A 19,422-nucleotide genomic window follows, 5' to 3' on the forward strand; every position below is an offset into this window, starting at 1 on the left:
GTTCCGCTTAAGCTAAGATGGATGAGGAAAATAATAATTATTGAGGTCTAAAGTCAGTACTGTGAAACTCATTGATCCTCTGTCAAATTCACGGTTGTCCGTTAAATCAGTGGCATTTTCCATTGCGTGACCGCGCCCATGCCATACCGCATACTGGAACTGTCTGCTCTCAACAGTTGTGTTTTTTAGAGCATTACTTTCATGGGTGCATCCAGGACTGTGTTTTAACTTTGACGCTCAGTGGAGATTTCCTTAGGTACTGAGCCTTGCAAAGGATAACTAACATCATCCAGAGAATGAATTTCTTGAGCAGTGACACCAGATCCCTTTGTGGGATAGGCTGGCAATGGTCTGAATCGTGTCTCACCTTTGTCAACTATGAAAAGATTACAGAGAATTCAGAATGCTGCCACTAAAGTCCTCCAGCTGAAGCCAGAGCACACCTTTTGAGGGCCCTACACGGGTTACCAGTTGCTAGAAGATCTGTCTTCAAGCTGCTTTGTATCACATACAAAGCAATACGTGGCAAGGGGCCACTCCTAACCAGAAAGGAAATCAACAAATGCATAGACCAATGGAACCTGCGCTTGAGAATGGCTCACTCACCTCAAAATTCCCACATAGAAGAAAAACACATGGGGGGGAACAACTTCCTCGGTTCAAGCAGCCAAACTATGGATTTCGCTACCCATAAACATAAGATCCACTGACTACCACCTCGACTTCAGAAGATTAGTCAAGAGCTGGCTCTTCCCACATGACAACTATACTCACAATAAAACTGTGTACGACAACAGAATACACACATGACAATCTATGCCTCTAGTGAAACGGAGATGAGGTTGTCGTTATTCATGTTCGTTGTGCATTGAACTATACATCCTGATAATGAGATACATTTGTATAAGGGGTGGAAAAATGTATCATAATTGTTGCTTCGATGTACATATAGGTTCATATATAGAGATTTAGGCCTGCTACTAAAACTTTAACAAATGCAGTGTATAAATGTATACATTAATTACATTTATAGGGGGGAAATTAGTTGCATTCCTCATCGCAATGTAAATGTGCATGTCAGACCATGTAAGTACTTTTGCTTGTTATGTACATATGGGTATTTATATTGTGGGTTTTACTCAAGCCTCTAAATCTTTAGCAGATGTTGAGTATATATATGAATGTTAGTTTTCAGATTTCTGTAAAAAAAAAAAATCTATCCCATCCCTCCTGTCTCTGACTCATCCAAAAGCTTTCGGACTACGATAAACTCCCAAACATCCTTCTCAAGCTCTCCCAACTAACAGGCACACACATCAACTACATACAAAAATAACTTACAACTTCCCCTTTCATATCTATTTCCATCATTCTATCCCTACTCTAAATTCTACTAAACATACAAGAAATAAAGAGCACAACCTTAACACAGCTAATGCACAAGGATTTTTTTTTTATTTCTAATCTACTAACTAATAAACTCCAATCTTGGGTTCTGGAGTAGCGGGCTGCTTCCCGCAAAGCACTTCAGCACCCAGCCATGGGTAGTAAGCACACTATAAATACATTTTACAATTACAATGGTGATTCTCAACATCTGCCTTCCACTTCTTTTTTTTTATTTACATTTTTTTTTTATCTAGGTCACTCTTTCTGCCCAGCCCCTCCATTCTAATAGACTGTGATACAGGATTAATTGAAGATGTGGATATTTAAATTTACTAGACTTAACTGTTGCATCTAAATACCTAAGCTGTGACTTGGGTGCTGGCCGTATTCTGAGCCAGTCACTGAATGTACCAGGTCTAGCAGAATGTCCATTGGAGTTGCTGTCCAACCAAATCCCAACTTCCTTCAATGAATTCCTTCTTCTCTATTCAAACGGGAGTGAGGCTTGTATGTTTAGTACTGCTGGCTCATCTTTTTGTTCTGTTTACAAATAAACTTTCTCCCTTCGGACTAATTCACAGATAATTAAAAGGTGCCTTGTCTGTGCGTAGAGCTGCGTTTCGACATACCACCCAATATGTACGGCGTTGTGCCATTCATGTCACTCTGAGACCACTTCCTAAGTTACTGGCCTGAGTGGAGACCTTGAATGCACAGGATAGGAATGGAGCAAGAGGAAATTGGGCGAGAGGGGTGGGTGGAGAAAAAGCAATCTGTGGGTAGCGATGATTTAGAAATAATGAACTGAAAAATAATTGTCAAACATCACTGTTATGTGGAGCTCTCCCAAAGAGGAGTTAGTGTGAATAAGTGGATCAAAAACCATTTATTTGTCGCTATGAAGTAGCAGTGGGAAACACAAGTTCCATATAGTTACATCACTAGGGAAAGCCCGTGTTTACTATGTGTTCCCTTGTCTGCGTCTGTGTAGACCTGCGAGAGATAGCCGAATGTGTCTGCAAAACAGGTGAAAAAGTCAATCTCTCCTTGGTCTCCTCAAACCCGAGGGAGGCAGAACATGAGCAGCAAACTGTCTGCACCAGCTGCCATATTCACCTGTCAGTGTGGGCCTCTGCCAACTTGCAATGAACAGCAGTTCTCATCGAACCATTGTTAGCGTGGCTCTGGCTCTCTGCTTATGTGAGAGCGAAGAGTGCAGATTGTCTTTGGAGGAAAAGGGAAGGCACAGACGGGAATTGGTGTGGTTGGCAGGGGGGCAGGTATGTTTCTTTAATGTTTGGACTTGGGGAGAGAGTTGAATAGAGGTTTATCTTGGGGTGTAAAAGAATACCAGGCTGTTCATTCTGTTAGGGGAAGTGGGTGTAAATGCGAAGGGTGCTGGTGTTGGGTGGTAGGAAGACAGTTTAAAAAAATATATATTTATTTAGTAGAGGAGGCTGTATTCTGTACGGCTCAACTCGAACTTCTCTTCCTCTGCCTAGGTAATATTAAAACAAAATGTAAATCCGTATTTGTAAAACTGGTCTTAAGGCGCTGGGGGCCGTTGTGGAAATTAAGTGAGCTATTGCCTATGGTGCTGAGCTGAGCTGCCGCCGGAGCCGGGGATTGAACTGTGAACCCTGTGCTCCGAAGTCAGCTGCCTTGGACGCTGCACCACACCTCTCCACTAACGAAACTGGAGAAAGATGAATGGGGAGGCCATACATAATTTAAAACAATAGAATGGCTAAAAGTGGATAATGGAGATGTTTTTTCCCTTGGGTGTTTTGCATGTCATCATTGGTAACTAGAGCTTAGCTTATGTCGGTTTGATATTCATAATCACTCTGTGGAAACAAAAGTGGGGGGGAAATATGGGACTGTAGTGTGGAAAAGGTGGTAGATGGGAATGTGATGTGTGAAGCACCCGATCAAGTATATTTTCCTTGTTTGTTACAGTCAAATTCTGATAACAATCTTTTTCTCCACTTTTTACAGCTTTGACGAACTTGTGAAAAAGTTCAAAGTTGAGTATCATGCTGGGGGCTCCACGCAGAACTCTGTGAAAGTGGCACAGGTTTGTAGTAAAATAATTTTTGGGATAGTGCATTTGAGGGTCCTTGGTTCTCTGCAGTTCATGTGAACCGCACATTCCCTGTTCTGTACACTAATTATACTATGAGCATGTGTGGGTGCATACTCCGAAGAAATAGATCAGTCTTCCATACTGGTATCACCTGCCTGCTTACCTGAAAGGGTCATCACAGAAGAGATGGGTAAGTGTGGAGAAGTGGCTGCTTTAGAGGATCATCAGGGGGTCAGATCAGCCTGCTGCTCTACAGCAGATGCACCAGGATAATTCTTGGCCCATCTCTCTACAATTCCACATGCTTTCTGTCAATCAGGCCATGTTGCCCTCTTTGTCTCCATGCATATACAAGCATTTTTCAAAAGTCTTCAAAATTGTAAGGAACACAAAATTAACATCTGAGGACATGTGAGCCCTTAAAACAAAAGGCTTCTGGGTCGCCACTGCCTTCTGGCCATAGTATTATTAGGAAAAACAATGGCTCATGTGGAATAATATCAACATGATACTGATGTAATGATGCACAATGGCAATGTAAAGGGTTAGGGTGATGTCAAAAGGAGAGGAGACCTGTTGCATTTATAACGCTCCGGCCTTGCTTACACTACCATACATCTAAATCTTGCAGCAATGACTGCCTACCTCCAAAACAGGCAACACTTCCCTTTGTTCAGAGTGCCACTTATTAAGGCTTTCATGGACATGGCTGGAACGTCACGAGATTTCCTTGACGGTTCAACACCTGGCGGGTTCTTTGAACACCAGGGCGGACGAACTCAGCCGCCGGTGTCTGATGGATCACGAATGGCCTCTTTACTCCGAGGTGCTTTAAGGTCTCTTTCAACAGTGGGGAGAGCTTTGGTTAGATCTATTCGCCACAGAAGAGAACGTGCAATGCCCGCAGTTCTGCGCGTTGGAATTTCCAAGGCGGCACTCGCTCGGCGACGCTTTTCGTCGCGAGTGGAGCTGCGGTCTGTTGTACGCCTTTCCGCCTATACCTCTTCTCCCCAGAGTGCTGAAGAAAATCGGGCACGACCGGACCCAAGTCATCCTTGTTGCTCCGTACTGGGCTTGAAGAGTTTGGTATCCCAGCTACTCAGTTTGAGCCTGGATCCGACTGCCTCTGCGGGAGGATCTTCTGTCACAGCAGCAGGGGACGGTTCTCCACCCGAACCTGTCCAGCCTCCACCTACATGCGTGGAGATTGAGCGGTGACAGCTGATTCCATTTGACTTGCCTCCCGAAGTCTGTGATGTCATTCTGGCAGCCTGGCGTCCCTCCACTAAATCGGTATACGCCTGCAGGTGGAACAAATTTGTGGCATTGTGCACAGCAAAGGCTGTGGATCCCCTTTCTGCCCCTCTTTCCGAAGTCCTTCTGTTCCCTCTTTCTCTGGCCCGGCAGGGCTCTGCTCTGGACACTATCAAGGACTACCTTTCGGCCATTTCAGCCTATCTGAGGCTTCCAGGTCAGCCTTCTCTTTTCAAGTCCCCTGTAGTACAGAGACTCATTAAAAGGCATTACGCATATGTTCCCTCCTGTTCCTTTCATAATACCTCAGTGGGACTTGAATCTTGTTTTGACTTCTCATGTGCACTCCCTTTGAGCCACTTCACAATTGTCCTTTACGTCTTTTGACACCTTTAAACTGCCTTCCTGGTGGCTATCACCTCTGCCAGGAGAGTAATTGAGCTTCGGGCTCTTTCTTGTAAGCCTACTTTTCTGTCGGTTCATCCGGATAAGGTTGTGCTTGGCACTCGTCCTTCCTTCTTGCCAAAGGTTGTCACTGCCTTCCACTTCGGGCAGACTATCACCTTGCCCACTTACTTTCTGCCTCTGCACCCTTCCAGAGAGGAAGAGAGGCTCCACTGTCTGGACCCAAAACGTGCGCTCTCCTTTTACCTGAATCGCACACAAGCGTACTGGGTGGATGATCAGCTCTTTGTTGGCTACGCAGGTGCCAAGAAAGGCCGGGCTGTTAACAAGAGGACTATCTCCCACTGGCTCGTCTTGTGTATCCAGGCCTGTTATTCTATGGCTAAAAAGGAACCTCCGGTGGGGCTGCGTGCCCATTCTACCAGGGCGGCAGCAGCTACTACTGCATTGGGACGCGGTGTCCCCCTGCAGGACATCTGTCAGGCTGCCACGTGTGCTTCGCTGCACACTTTTACAAAGCATGATTGCCTTGACAGTCGGGTCCGGAGAGACGGCTTCTTTGGCCGTTCTGTTCTCCGTGACTTTCTGGTGTAATCTTGTTCGCAGACCCATCACCAGGGTTGGTATTGCTGGGGTATCTATTCTAAGGTAAGGTATCTATCACTAACGTGTCTATTTCAGATGCACAAGTTACTACTTGTGTAACGATATATCTGTAAGAGACATTAGTTATTGATAGATTCCGTACCGCCCCACCCATCCTCCCCGTTCTGCGAACTGGTTTCTAGTGTTAAGGTTATCCTTTCGGGCCCTAGTTTCTATGCACCAGTGGTCACTATCTTACATGGCTCTGCGTACCTGTTGCGGAAAGTTGTGTACAGAACTGATGTCCGCGCGCGTGGTTGCGTCTAAGTAGCTCCAGTGACGTCATCTTGGCGAATACGACGCCAGCGACGCACGCGTAGCCATACGACGACGCCTATCGACGCGCAGGGGTACTGCTGACAAAAGCTTTCTGGGTCCAGTCTGAAGCCTGGGGATATTCTAAGGTAAGGAATCTATCACTAACTAATGTCTCTTACAGATATATCGTTACACAAGTAGTAACTTGTGCTACTGGTTTTACAGAATTCCCTCTGATGGTGGAGTGGTGTCTTTGATTTGTGTCTTTCCTCTTCATGCAGCCTGTTCGTAATTAAAACTTTCAGCATCCCAAACTCCTGTATCTTGATGTTTGCTCTGTCACATGATTTTTAGGAGTATTTGACCACTCAAATTACATATCCCATTTCTTGCTGCAAATTTCTTGTGTTGTAGCACACACACTAGCAATGCTTGCTGGCAATGTAGCATCTTGTAATTATCCATATTTTAGGTCTCGCCTAGGCAGCACATGTGTGGTGTTCGAGACGTGTGGTATTAATTTTAATTCGCTTTGAACACACCCAGCGCTTCCATCTGCCTTTACAAATTGCTTAATTTTCATTGGTAAATAGTAAACATTAGTCCTGCCTTTTGGCTGTTTTGTTCCACCCTGCAGACTGCCCCTGCTACATAGATCCTTTCACTATTGGCCATATGTTTTAGTTGCAGGGCACTACTTTTTTCCTTGCTCTCTCCTCACTGGTCTCCCTGTGTTGCTGCTCTCCCCTCCCACCGTGTGCTGTCCCCTTCACACCCCCCTTCCCTTTCATTGCTTGTTTTAAGAGCCGCAGGCACTTCTTACTTTTAGCTAGTTTGTGCTTGTCAATCACATTAGTGGCCCCGCATTGTGGAGCCACGCATGCCTCCCACTTGGAAGTCTGCCCCTGAAGGGTTAGACTACTTCAAGTGGCGTTTGCTCGCTGCCCCCTCTAGACCTCCTGTGACGTTCTTCCTCGGGTCCTGTGGTAGCCATTTTAAAATGGACGCCGCGCCAAACAGAATAAACAATTGTGAGAGGGGGACCAAAAAATAAATAAAAATACTATGTATTTATTGCTTTCCACTTGGCCACCTGCTTGTGGCTCGATTAGCGCACTTTTCGCTTGCCAGCCTCCTTGGCAGTCACTTTATGCACTGAGGAGAACTTCTTTTGATAAATTAAAAATGCTAACTGTGATTCGGTGGCGATGAAAGCATTAAATAATGATGGGGGTGCATGTCTGGGATCTGGTTGCATGGGTTCAGGGGGCAGGTACAGCTTTCCCCTCCACCGTGTGGATTTCATGGTGTGGCTTGCCCTTCCCACAACCTCCTCCCACTTCTCAGTTTGAGCCGACCCTACCTTCATTGTTGCTTATTTTAATTCCTGTCCCTTGCCACAAGCACCTTCAGCTCTTCCGCTCTGAAGAGACACAAGCTGACAAGTACTTCCTTCGCAAAAGCCCAGGACTGCCTCTTCGTGCGAGATATGGTCTACTCGGCACAGCTTCCCTTAGCTAGTGGGCAGGCTGCAACCCGGTCTCATGTTTTGCGCCCGACCATCTATCTGATTTATGTGGAAATATTGATCATGGCTTTGTATTACTGCCTCACGTACCGCAATTTTTTCTTTTTGAGGGTGGTGGGGTTGTGGGTCCATGTCCCCATTCATGTATTATGATTGGTGGTTTCTGTGGCGTAAGCTGTGCAGTTATGACTCCCCAGACTTTCCAGGTGCTGACTTCTTATCTGCTTTAGGGAGCAAGGCTTCATCTGCAGTGTCCCACCCAGCCAGGGTTTCGCTGCAGCGTCAACCTGATTCTGCACTGGTAACTTTATGGTTTGTGCAGGGCGCAAGCATGCATTATGATTTATTCTCCTTGGGTATTGGCTGGTCTAAGGTGCTTCAGTTGGACTCTGAGTACTTGGCAGCCACAGTTGATGTTTTCTTGTTGGATGGTCTGTGCTAGCTGATAACAGATTGGTGGTTCCAACAGTTTCCTCATCTAAAGCATGTAATATTTAATGAGACAACACTAGACTGTAATGAACGACCGGTAGCCTCAGCCACATAATTGAACTTTACTCAGTACCACATAAGTACACCTCACATAAAACCACTCTGCCACATAGCAACAATCCATATACATACACTCCACACACGCCATGCCACAATATTCTAATCACCATAATTTCACACAACGCCCCACAGTTCTATGCCACACAATTCAGCTCCACACATTTCCATACCACTCCACATAATACGACAACAAACCACATAATTCAACTCAACACATTTACAAAACACACCACATGCATCCAATCCACACCACAAAGTTCCACATCATGTCACAAAATGTAACAGCACACCACATAAATAAACTCCAGTACATACCACTCCACAACACAAAGTACCAATCTACATAATTCCTATCCTTGACTCAATCACTCTTCATAATTCCAGTACACTTCATACTACATAATTACTTTGCACATAATTCCACTGCACAACATGACACATAATTCCACTACATAAATCCTCTCCACACTTTTCCACACCACACAATTCCACAACTAACAATTTCAATCCAGCCCACATAATTCCACTCCATAAACATAAGTAAAAGACATTCTCATTTAGAAAGCCAGTAGTTCTAACTTTGACAAATTTGAGACAGATTGCATTGCAAACGCATGTCTCCAGTGGAGCAAAACTTAGTCAGGCTTACGTTACATGTCTCTTGATCAAGTAACACTTCCACATTGTCATTTGGTCGAACTTCTCGGAGTTTAGTATGTTCTGTTTTTAGATTTGTGTTTGACACTTTTTTTTGAGTGCCCTGTGAACCCTCCCAGCCTGCAATTAGTACAAGCAGCAGCACATGGTCAAATGTTGTATAAATTGCCCGTCTTTATTAAAGACGACTTAAGTAATATCTTTTATATTCATTTAAATAATTTTGTCAATGCCATAGAATTGTAGGGTACCCTTTAGGGTGCGTCCGAGCGAAGGTTACTCCTTGAATATTCAGTCTTGCTTCCTCGTTTTGATCATTAGTTTCATACTTGTGGAGTAACCATAAACCTTTACTTTGCATCAGTGAGTCAAACAGCGTAGAAGTATTGATCGCCGCATCAAGTATCTGCATCTGCCACAGTTCTCCCAGAATCTGCTTCTATCATTGCGAGTACAGCAATAACAATCTTTAAAACCATTGGGGAAGCACTTCCAGACAAGAGTTTCAAGAAGAACAACCCTTGATGTGGGGGAGCTAGCTAGAGAAGTGGAGTGCATAACTGAGTGTTTGCGGCCTACTACAGCCATACTTCCCGATGGTAACCCAAATGATCGAGGACTCAACTGACCTCCTTAAAGATATGTCTCCCAGGTCTAGCATGAGGCGATTGGGAATATCTCTACGCCGACATGGAGGTGGAAGAGATAGAGGTGGCGATGCAGGAGTTACAGTCCATTAAGTCTCGGGCCCAAACGGACTACCTATAGAACTCTATAAAATATTGCCAACGAAACATGCTCCGCCCTTTTTGAGCATGTACAGAGAAAGCAAAATGCAAGGCACTCTCCCACAAGACCACACTCGCCATCATAGTCGTACATAAAGAAGGGAAGCCCTTGAGAACTGCACGTCCGATAGGCTCTATATCACTGTTCAATGCAGAGGCCAAAATACTGGCAACACGCCTTAGAAAAGTGTGCACATTGTTGATCCATCCGACAAGTTGGGGTTTATGCCTCACAGGAGTACCAGGCACAGTCTTTGGCGTCCCTACAGAGTGTTGGGACAGAAGAACAAACTAAATGAAACCTCTGTGGTATTGTCACTGGATGCCAAAATTGCGTTCTACATGCACGAGTAGAACTACAGACTTGCAGTGATGGCCAAACTAGGATTTGGTCTGCAATAGATACAATGGGTCCGCTTGCTATATGAGGGCCCACTGGCCAGGGTATGGGTGAATCGTACATACTCCTCCATTTTCAAACTCTAATGGGACACCAGGCAGGGTTGCCCCCTTTCCTCGATGATATTCGCTCTTGCTCTGGAGCCACAGGCTGCACGGATACATCAGGACCCACTGATCAGTGGCCTGGAGTGAGGATAGGCTTGGGAGGATAAAATATCGCTATATATGGACGTCATACTACTCCATATTGCTGGCCTCGAACTAATGGTGCCCAAAAAATGCAGATAATCCCAATATATATTAAATATATTTGGGAGATTTCATAAAATTGCACTAGTCCCTATTATACCTGTTGAGGAGTGACACCCCAAGACTCCTACCTGACTGCCAGGCGACCACTGCGTAGAGTGGAATTCGCCATCTAGGAATATACATAATACCCGATGGCAGACCTCTTCCATGAACGGAACTTAATCCCGCTGCTTGGCAGATTAAAGGGGGATGTGAAGCACTTTCAGACATTGCTGCTCTCCCTCCTGGGCAGAGCCTATCTATATGAAATGTTGGCATTGCCACGTTTTTGTACACATTACAAAATCCTTCCTATGAGGTTTCCAAGACACATTTTAAGGCAATCGAAGCAGAAGCCCGACTATTATGGGACGGGTGCCCAGTACGGATAGTCCTGCCTAAACTTACGAGGTGCTGGTTCGATGGGGGCTTTGCCCTCCCAGTTATTTAAAAGTATTAATGGGCGGCACAATTAATCATGGTCAACGACTGGGCCTATATGCCACATACCAAGCCCTTGTTGTGATTAGACAGGAATGTACCAGGAGATGGAGAATACCCAGCAGCACTGTAAGGTTGAAGAAAATTAGCTGGGCTACCGACCCCCACCAGAACAGTGATTAAAATCTGGAAAGAAATGATGACATACCTGGGTTGGAGAAACGAAATCACACAGATCACCCACATTAGGACATGGAGATGCTGGGGGCCCTAGGGAGACTGAAGGGTTCACCAAATGGGTCCTAATGGGTATCTCCATAATGGGGGATGTGCGAGACATAATTCCCCTTCCAGACCTAGTGAGAGTATCAGCTAGCAGCCTCCGAGATCTACTGCTACCTAGGGCACAAGTCCTAAACAAGCATTGGCATAGCCAATATGTCTCGCCTTTGGGACCTTATAAGTGTTTAGCAATGCAACAGTTGCATAACTAAATACTTATAAGGTCACAAAAGCGAGACCTATTGGCTATGCCAATGCTTGTTTCTGTTTATTACTGCTCTGTAGTAATGACGGCACCTGTGCTTTAGCTTAAACATCTTAAGCTAAAGTCGGGTGCCGAGATTGCTTCAAAAGTAAAGAATTGTCTATTTCTTTACTTTTGAAGCAATCTCAGCACCCGACTTTAGCCTAAGATATTTAAGCTAAAGCACGGGTGCCGCCATTACTACATGGAAGTAATAAACAGAAAGGAAAAAAAGCGAGCGCCCGCTTCGAGAAATGACTGCCGTGTGCCACCAACGTGAACCGCGGGGCCAAAGTGAAAGTGATCGCGGGGGAAAAATGCTACTGCCGGCCACAGCTTGCAGTGCATGTGCGCGAGTGGTGCGCGCACAGCAGTAATCACGCCATATGGCACACATGCACTGCAAGCTGTGGCCGGCGGTGGCATTTTTTGAAGCCCGTACTTAAAGTCTCACCAGACCAGCGCAAGCGCTGGGTCAGGCGAGACCTAAAAAAGAAGTGGGTGGACGTTGACGTCCCGACAGGAAGTGGCGTCCCAAAGGTGGCTTGCACCATCAGACTCCTTGCCTCCCCTCGATCACCCCTTAGATGCGATTGCATCAGAGAAGCCAGCGCGTGAGCAGCGTTCTGAATGAGCTCCGATCTCGCCCCAGAGAGGCCAAAGAGTGAAACTGTGGCTCCATTTGCTCCAGGTATCGAGCTCCCGGTAAAATAAGTGGAGGGATGCCGTCCACCCGCGTGGGACCCCGACTGGAGCCCTGCTGCTACCTTCAACTAAGACATGCTCTGCGGTCTGTGCTGCCGAAAGGCACAGAATTGGTAGACTCAACAACCCCCCACTCGCACCCCCAAGCACCTTTTGAGGACTGACTTAGGAAGCCCCATGCCCAAAAAAACCACATCCCTGACATATGTTATAAACCACACTCCTGATGCTCTGCAACAGCTGAGCGAGAAGTGGGATAGAACTGTGGGAGGCCTCAAAGCTTGAGTGTGGGAGGAGGCTCTTGGCAAATCTAGAGAAGTTGCCATAAAATTAAGATTCAGGCTGATAGAACTACGAATTCTACACCGCTCCTACTACACTCAAACAGTTTTGCTTAAGCTGGGCAGGGGCATCTGATCTGGTGCCTCTGGAGCAGCGGACCGACTGCATTTTTCCTTCACATCCTCTGGGACTGCCCTGTTATGCAAATCTATTGGGAGAACATTTTGGTGTGTCTTTGACAAGTGGGGATGGATCTGATAAGCTCCGCAAAACAGTCTAGCCTCAATATTCTGGATAATACAGATGTAATCAGATCTCAATAAATTTGGATGACGCTTGGTCTGATGGTTGACAAAATAAGTATTGTAAAAGCCTGGGGGGGATGAAATACCCCCGATCTTGAAACCTGAAAGCAAGACATGAAGTGGTGCTTGTTAGCCAAGAAAAGTGGTTTTCGAAGGCAGAGGCTGCCCTCGGAAATGGGTGGAAATGTAGGACAGATGGAACTCCCATGGGGAATTGTTCCAGACAGAACATGAACTGCAAATTTCGAACAGTTGCAGAAATGGGCCCATTCCAGCGAAAGCCGGGGACAGGGTCCCCTTGATAGAGAGGGAGGTGTGGGCCTGGGGAGGGAGTTGTCATTCATAATTGCATTTTGGTATTCACGACAGTGCAAGTTTTAACCAATGTTGGTTTGCATTTGGTATCTCATAAAAAGAATAAAACAGAAGAGCAACACTTGAAGCATGAAGATGTGTATGTAGATTCAGCCATTAAGAGCAGTCAACTGCACTGTGCTGTTTGAACCAGTGCACCCCTGCGATAAAATAGCAAAGATCTGAATCCTTCCTGAAGAAAAAGAAGCAAGCAGAGATCAACTACACAAAACAATTTTGCACAAAATAGGTGTCAATGGAACAGACTACTAGAGGCTCAACACTGCAGAGTCCAGATCTTAGATGAACTTCAACATTCCTTTCGTTTGAGAAAAATGTTCAGTAAACGGAGATACAAGGTCATTGAAAAAAGATTGGTATGACCAAGTCTGTGAATACCATACAGGGAAGAACCACAGTTTGTAAAACCATGCAGTCCAAGGCGTCAATAGAAACAATCACCACAAATATAGGGCAATAGAATAAATAGCACCAAATAGGAATTCATAAAGATCAGTGCTACAGAGGAAGGTGTGACACCTTATCCTTGGACAGCCTCGCCCATAACCGACGAACCTGAATGTACAACCCCATTGGTGGCAGATTGAGACACTTCTCAGAGTAGGGAAGATGAGTAATGGATACAGCAGCAAAAGATTACTGTATTCATTTGGGGAGAGCAACCAAGATACTAACCACCGACTGGGTGCCACGTCCCTTTTAGCCACATTCCTGGCTATGTGTGAATGCTTTGATAGATGATCCTTTAATGTACACACCTGTTCCCCCCTGTAACGTCCTGCTATTACATCTGAAATGTGATTTTCTGAGGTTCCAAAGGGCATGAAAACTCGCGGTTCCTTTGAAATCCCCACCTCTCTGCTTAGCAGCCTGAAGCAGCTGCAACGCATTATCGGAGCTGTACAAAAAAGACAAATATTTTGTTTAATTGTAGGCTTTTGGAGGAAAGTGTGTGACGATGCTGAAGAGCCATTGTATTGTAGCATTGTGGGGCTCCAGGGGATGCTCTGATTTCTCTCCTCAGTTTCTCTCAAGATAACAAGGGCCATTTCTCTTTGAAGACTTTTTTCCCACCACTATTGCATATCGGACCCCCTAGAACAGCGGTTCTCAAACTTTTGTCTTCTTTGGACCCCCAATAAATCACCACTGGAAGCCGAAGACTCTCCACCTTCAACAATTTCAACCTCAAACAATATATAAACATACAGAAATACATCAGATACACAAATTACGAAATTGTATTTAATTTACAAACGCCAATAAAAAACAATTGTAATTTTAATGCTACATTTGGAGCTTTTCAATATTTAGTTGTATTTCTAAAGCACAAAGTAATATGCTGCGTTTGAGCAAGTAGCTTTCTTTTTTGTTCTTAGTGCCTGCTTGGTTTTTAGGTCGAGGACCATCCGGTCTGCCGAAGGCAGAACCGGAAGTCAGAGATATATTGTTTTGGAGAAGAGGGGCTTGCACCCGCCCCTCTTCTCCATTGGCTGGCCTCTTGAATGCTGGCCAGCCATTGGAGAAGAGCTTCGTCACTCCGAACAGGCCCCGTCCTTTTCGGATTCGGGTGCGTGTTTTTTTCAACTTTTCTGATTATCTCCTCCAGCCAATGGCAAGAGGAGAGAACAGAAAAACACGCCCCCGAATCCGAAAACGCCACTGCGTTTCTCCAAGGCATTTCTGCTTCGCCTCGGAGAAAGGCAGTGGTGTGCTTGTTCGAGTGTGTTCTAAAAGCACAGCACAAGTTTTTGGGGGTAATTTTGTCCGCTAAAAATCCTTATTAGCACTTCATTATTTTGAAACTGGTGACTTCGGCACACCTTTAGGTCTCAAGGACTTAACAATGAGGAAATGGAATCCTTTGTGCCCTTTTATCGGGTAATATGATGTCTTTGCGAAGGGAAGACAGTGAGCGGCCTCCATGTTGCAGAATCGTCTTCGGTGTTTGCAGCGTGCCCAGCTGTATTGATTCTCAGCTCTCGCTGACCCCGTGCTCAGCAGACGCACTATTAAATCTTGAATGACACTGGAGACGGCCGTCTTTTACTGCGCAGTGTAGCTGCTGGGTGTGAGGGCGCCATCTTCTTTTCCACCGCTGTCTTTAGCTGGTCGTGGAGAGCCACGACAGTATTAAATAAACAATTTGTCATATCCGGCAAATGAAGCTCTAGCTCTATCTTGGAATTTTAAATTCTTCGTTTTGACTAAGTTTCCAACGGGTCCGGCTCTGCCCGCCGGTATATTCCCTTCACCCACCCCCGCCGGCTCCGCACGTCGCCTATCTTCCACCTCGGGCTGCAGGCGTGGGTGACCGTGATGAGCTCTCGCCGCATTTGGAGCCGCGCCGCCTCCGCCTGATGCAGTGAGGCCGCCCCGGGGCCCGCACCCCACCCGAGCCCGCCCGCACCGCCAGGATCCTCGGATCTCAAGAAGGAAGACTGAAGTTTCTAGTGAAAATACATTTTCACGCAAATCCAGGTTTAAAGTTACCATTGTGGCCCGCTTCACTTAATTGTGGTTTATTTGTCTTTGATGGGAATTGCACTGTTTTAAATGAAAGGCTGATTTAAGATGTTTTGCCTCTGGCTTTGCGACTCAATTTGTTAAAATTATGGTGACGCCTCATAACTGGGCCTGACATCTCTGCAGGTGTCTGGCCCCGGGACAGGGACTCGGAGTGACAGACTGAGGTCACTGGCCTCGGGAGAGTGACAGACTGCTCTCCACACTGAAGGCACTGCTCTCCACACTGAAGGCCGCGCGCCTTCTTGAAGAGCTGCAAACTGACTGCATGCCCGGGCGCCGGTGGCAAGCCGGGCGCTTGGAATAAAATCGATTTACTGAAAGGAGTGCGAGGGAACATTTACCCCCTCGTGGCATGCGCACATTCCTTTGACATGCACATTTTGATATTTCTACTTTCAAGTTGTTAAACCCGGTGTCGGTTCACATACACGCTAATAATTATTTTGTGGCTTACAGATGTAACGCAAGTTGTGCTGATGGAAAACTTTGGGAACTACATTTTTGGAAGTGTTTTGTTTTTGATTTTATAATGGAATGATCCGTTTTGGATGGTTGGTTTTTAGAAACACGTATTAAGATTTCTACTGGGGTTCAGACAAATACTTGACTAATTGTTGAGCATTATCGTCTGCCAGCTGGAGGGACAGGTGGGCGACAAGGAAGGCCCGCCCCCTGTCCACTCCCACCGCGCTGTCGAGCTGAGCCGCGCCCCCTAGGACTGCCTTCCCCCCCTTCTTTATCGCCGTGCTAAAGGTGGGGGCCGTTCAAGTCTGAAAAGACGCCAATTTCAAGCTCATTTAATATATAACACATAGCTTGCCTCATCTGCTTGGCGATAAACAAGTCCTTCCCATAGATCAATACAATTTGCCCTCTTTCCATGCAGACCTTTTCCACATGTTCTGGGAAATTAGTGGATCAAGATACTGGAACTAACTTCCACCACTACATCCATGCCCATTGATTTGATATTAGTGACCTTTGGTATGTACAAGCGCTCTAGAAAGAATAGGTAACATCTCATCTTGCCAACCTGGCACTTCTCATAGCTAAGTGTACCATCACGATCAACTGGTTGACTGTCGTTCTGTTTAACTAGGTCTATCCTTTAAAACAGCCTTAAGTTGTATGTTGGCAAAACCTATTATTTTAATTGGATGGCTTGTACGCATCCATTGCTCACATTCAGGAAACGTTTTCATTTTCATTCAGCAATCCATGAGAGTGAATGTGTTTTCTGTCACTTCCTTGTGTGCTGTTTTTCTCTCCAAAACCACCCATCCTGTGCTATACGTTGTTCTCCACAGCACAGCAGAAATATATGTTTGCCATGTATGACTTCAGAGCAGATTTAAAGGGGTGTTATTGTTTCATCTCTTGAATTCCACATAATGTATGAATGCACAAGCATTGACATACAAAGGAAAGGGCTGACTGCCGCACACAGATTGTTTTTTGAGGCAGAAGGTGTACTAAGCGTGACCTCAAAAGGGCCTTTCTCTAATCCTGGAGGCCCATAAATCTGTTCCCTGGGCTATAGCAGAGGTCCAAATGATTAGCACAGTTTTCAGTTCTGAGTCCTGAGAAAAGTTCATTCGTTCTTAGAAAGCTTTTTCCTTTAAATTGTGACACTTCCTTCTTTTTAAATGATGTTCTGATTTTCCTGAATGAAAAGTAGTAGAAAAATAAAGCCGGCCATTATAAAGATTGAAAATATTGAATTCAATGTGCAGTTTTGCAATACCATAAGAATTGTGTGTTCGAGGCATGTGAGCTGTAGACTGCATACTCCTGCCATCTAGTGTTGGGTCCGAATGTTTGCAAGTTGTTTTTCTTTGAAGTCTTTCCAGTCATGAGGTAGGTGACTACTCCTTTCGGTGATATTGCGCATGGGCATTGACTCCATTCTTAGATTATTTTTTTCCACCATCGGGTTCGCATGTGCATTGCTGCACTCCGCTTCAAAACCGTTTCTTCCGGTTCCCCTCGGTGCGCAATCCACTCTACCCGCGTCGGTATTGTTTCGAACACGTATCAGTCGAGGAAAACCTCTATTTCGTTAGAAGATCTTGGAAAGGCCGTCCGGCCTAACCGTGTCAGTCCACTTCGCAGTCGATGGAATGGACTCCATTTAAGTTCTGCCCTCGGTGTCGCGTCGAGTATACGCGCACCGACTTGTACAAAGTGTGCAACTTGTGCTTGTCTCCGGAGCACAACGAAGAAGACTGCGATGTTTGCAAATCATTCAGATCAAAGAAAATGCTCCGAGATAGTCTGGCTTGACGTCTTGAGATGCAGAGCAAAAATGTTGCATTTGCGCCGGACACCTCCGGTGAAGGATCCGAGCAAGAATTCGCTGCACAAGGGGCTGAGGAAGAACAAGAAGATCTTGTCTCCAACCCGGAATCGGACTCTGAGTCGGAAGAAGACTTGCCACAAGGTTAACGTACCATGAGTACCAAACGCCCCTTAACCCAAAATCCGACTCAGCCGAAACAAAAGTCTTCGGTCCCACCCCTGCCTTCTGGCCACGGTCCGCATCGACAAAATGTTTCCGACGCCCCGCCATCAGGCTTGGCTCCAAAACACGATCCTTAGCCAGAAGGCTTAGAGATGAGTCGGACAAAGACTAGCACCAAGCCAAAACCTACAGGTTCGAATCCGAAAACCGCTTCGCAGCAACCCTTGACGCCGAAGACAAGGCCTCCTCCAGCACCCAAAAGTGATTCCAATCGGCTGAAACCTAAAACTGTGCCTCCGAAGTGACAGGATCCAATTTTTGACGACCCACCACCAAATTGGACCCAAAACAAAAGGAACTCTACATACATCCTGATACAAGACGTGTTCTTACTAAATCACCTCAGAAACGCAAACCTGAGTCAGAAAGAACCTTTCTTTATTCCTTTAAAGAGGAAGAATGTGGGTACTAACCCGCCCCCTCCTCCACCATGTTCCCCTACACGATCCTCATTTTTGCATCATTTACTAATTACACCAACTAAGTTTCCACCACCACCACCTGATGATGATGATGAAGATGGGGATGGGGGGGGGACACTATTGTACTGATAGATCCCTGGTAGGATTATCACATAGATTCACCTACAGATAATGACCCAGATCTTTACCCTGCGAAGCAATCCTTCCTGACAATGTACGGCATCCAGAATTACTTGCTAGAGCTGCAGAATATCATGGGGTGCAGTTGCACAAGGAATCTTTAGAGGGAGATTTCCTTTTTGAAACGCTCAGTACCACACATAGGGCTAGTCATACTCTGTCTATGCTTAAAGGCATGATGAGACATGCTGATGGCATCTTTAAAGATCCAGTGCGGGCTCGCGTTCTCACCCGAGGATTGATAAAACACATAAAGCTGCTCCCAGATTACAGGTGATGCGCCCCCCTCCAGACAGAGTCAAAACTATTAGACACCTTTGGTAAACGAGTAGCTGTCCAAGCAGCAAATCATTGGCGCATTGCCAACACTCAGGCCCTGCTAGCCAGATATGATAGGGCACACTAGGACGAAATGGAGCAGTTGCTACAACGCCTCCCAGATGAACACAAAGCAAAAGCCCAAGAATTAGTCCAGGAAGGGAAGCTCATATCCATTTCCTCAAGATGCGCTTTAGATGCTGCTGACATCGCATCTAGAGAGATCAGCACTAGTGCGTTATTAAGAAGACATGAATGGTTGAGGATTTCTGGTTTCAAACCAGAAGTTCAACAGTCTATTTTAAATACTCTTTTTGATAAGGAACATCTCTTCGTGCATGAAGTAGATAAATCATTAGAAAAATTAAAAAAGACACAGAGGTAGCCAAGTCTATGGGAGCTCTGCCGTCTTCCTCTAATTGGGCTCTTTTCGTTTCTCCTTCTACCGTGGAGGGTCAAAAAGCATGTCATCAGACAATACTGCCGCCTCCTACAAAGGCAACAATCAATCTTCCTCTTCAAGAGGATTCTTTAGAGGAGGATACAGAGGCAACAACAACAAA

At 45.7% G+C, this 19,422-nt stretch overlaps 1 protein-coding gene across 6 annotated transcripts in view; it reads left to right on the forward strand.

Annotated features, from left to right (window-relative positions):
* Positions 1–19,422, forward strand: part of ADK (adenosine kinase) — a 615,496-nt gene that overhangs the window by 367,607 nt on the left and 228,467 nt on the right. For all 6 annotated transcript variants that reach the window (XM_085608730.1, XM_085608729.1, XM_085608731.1 and 3 more), the window contains one exon: positions 3,388–3,466. In XM_085608730.1, the coding sequence (XP_085464856.1) occupies positions 3,388–3,466 (79 nt within the window). The remainder of the gene's footprint in view (positions 1–3,387; positions 3,467–19,422) is intronic.

The sequence above is a fragment of the Triturus cristatus genome, chromosome 1_2 (assembly GCF_964204655.1).
Source record: "Triturus cristatus chromosome 1_2, aTriCri1.1, whole genome shotgun sequence".
Classification (NCBI taxonomy): domain Eukaryota; kingdom Metazoa; phylum Chordata; class Amphibia; order Caudata; family Salamandridae; genus Triturus; species Triturus cristatus.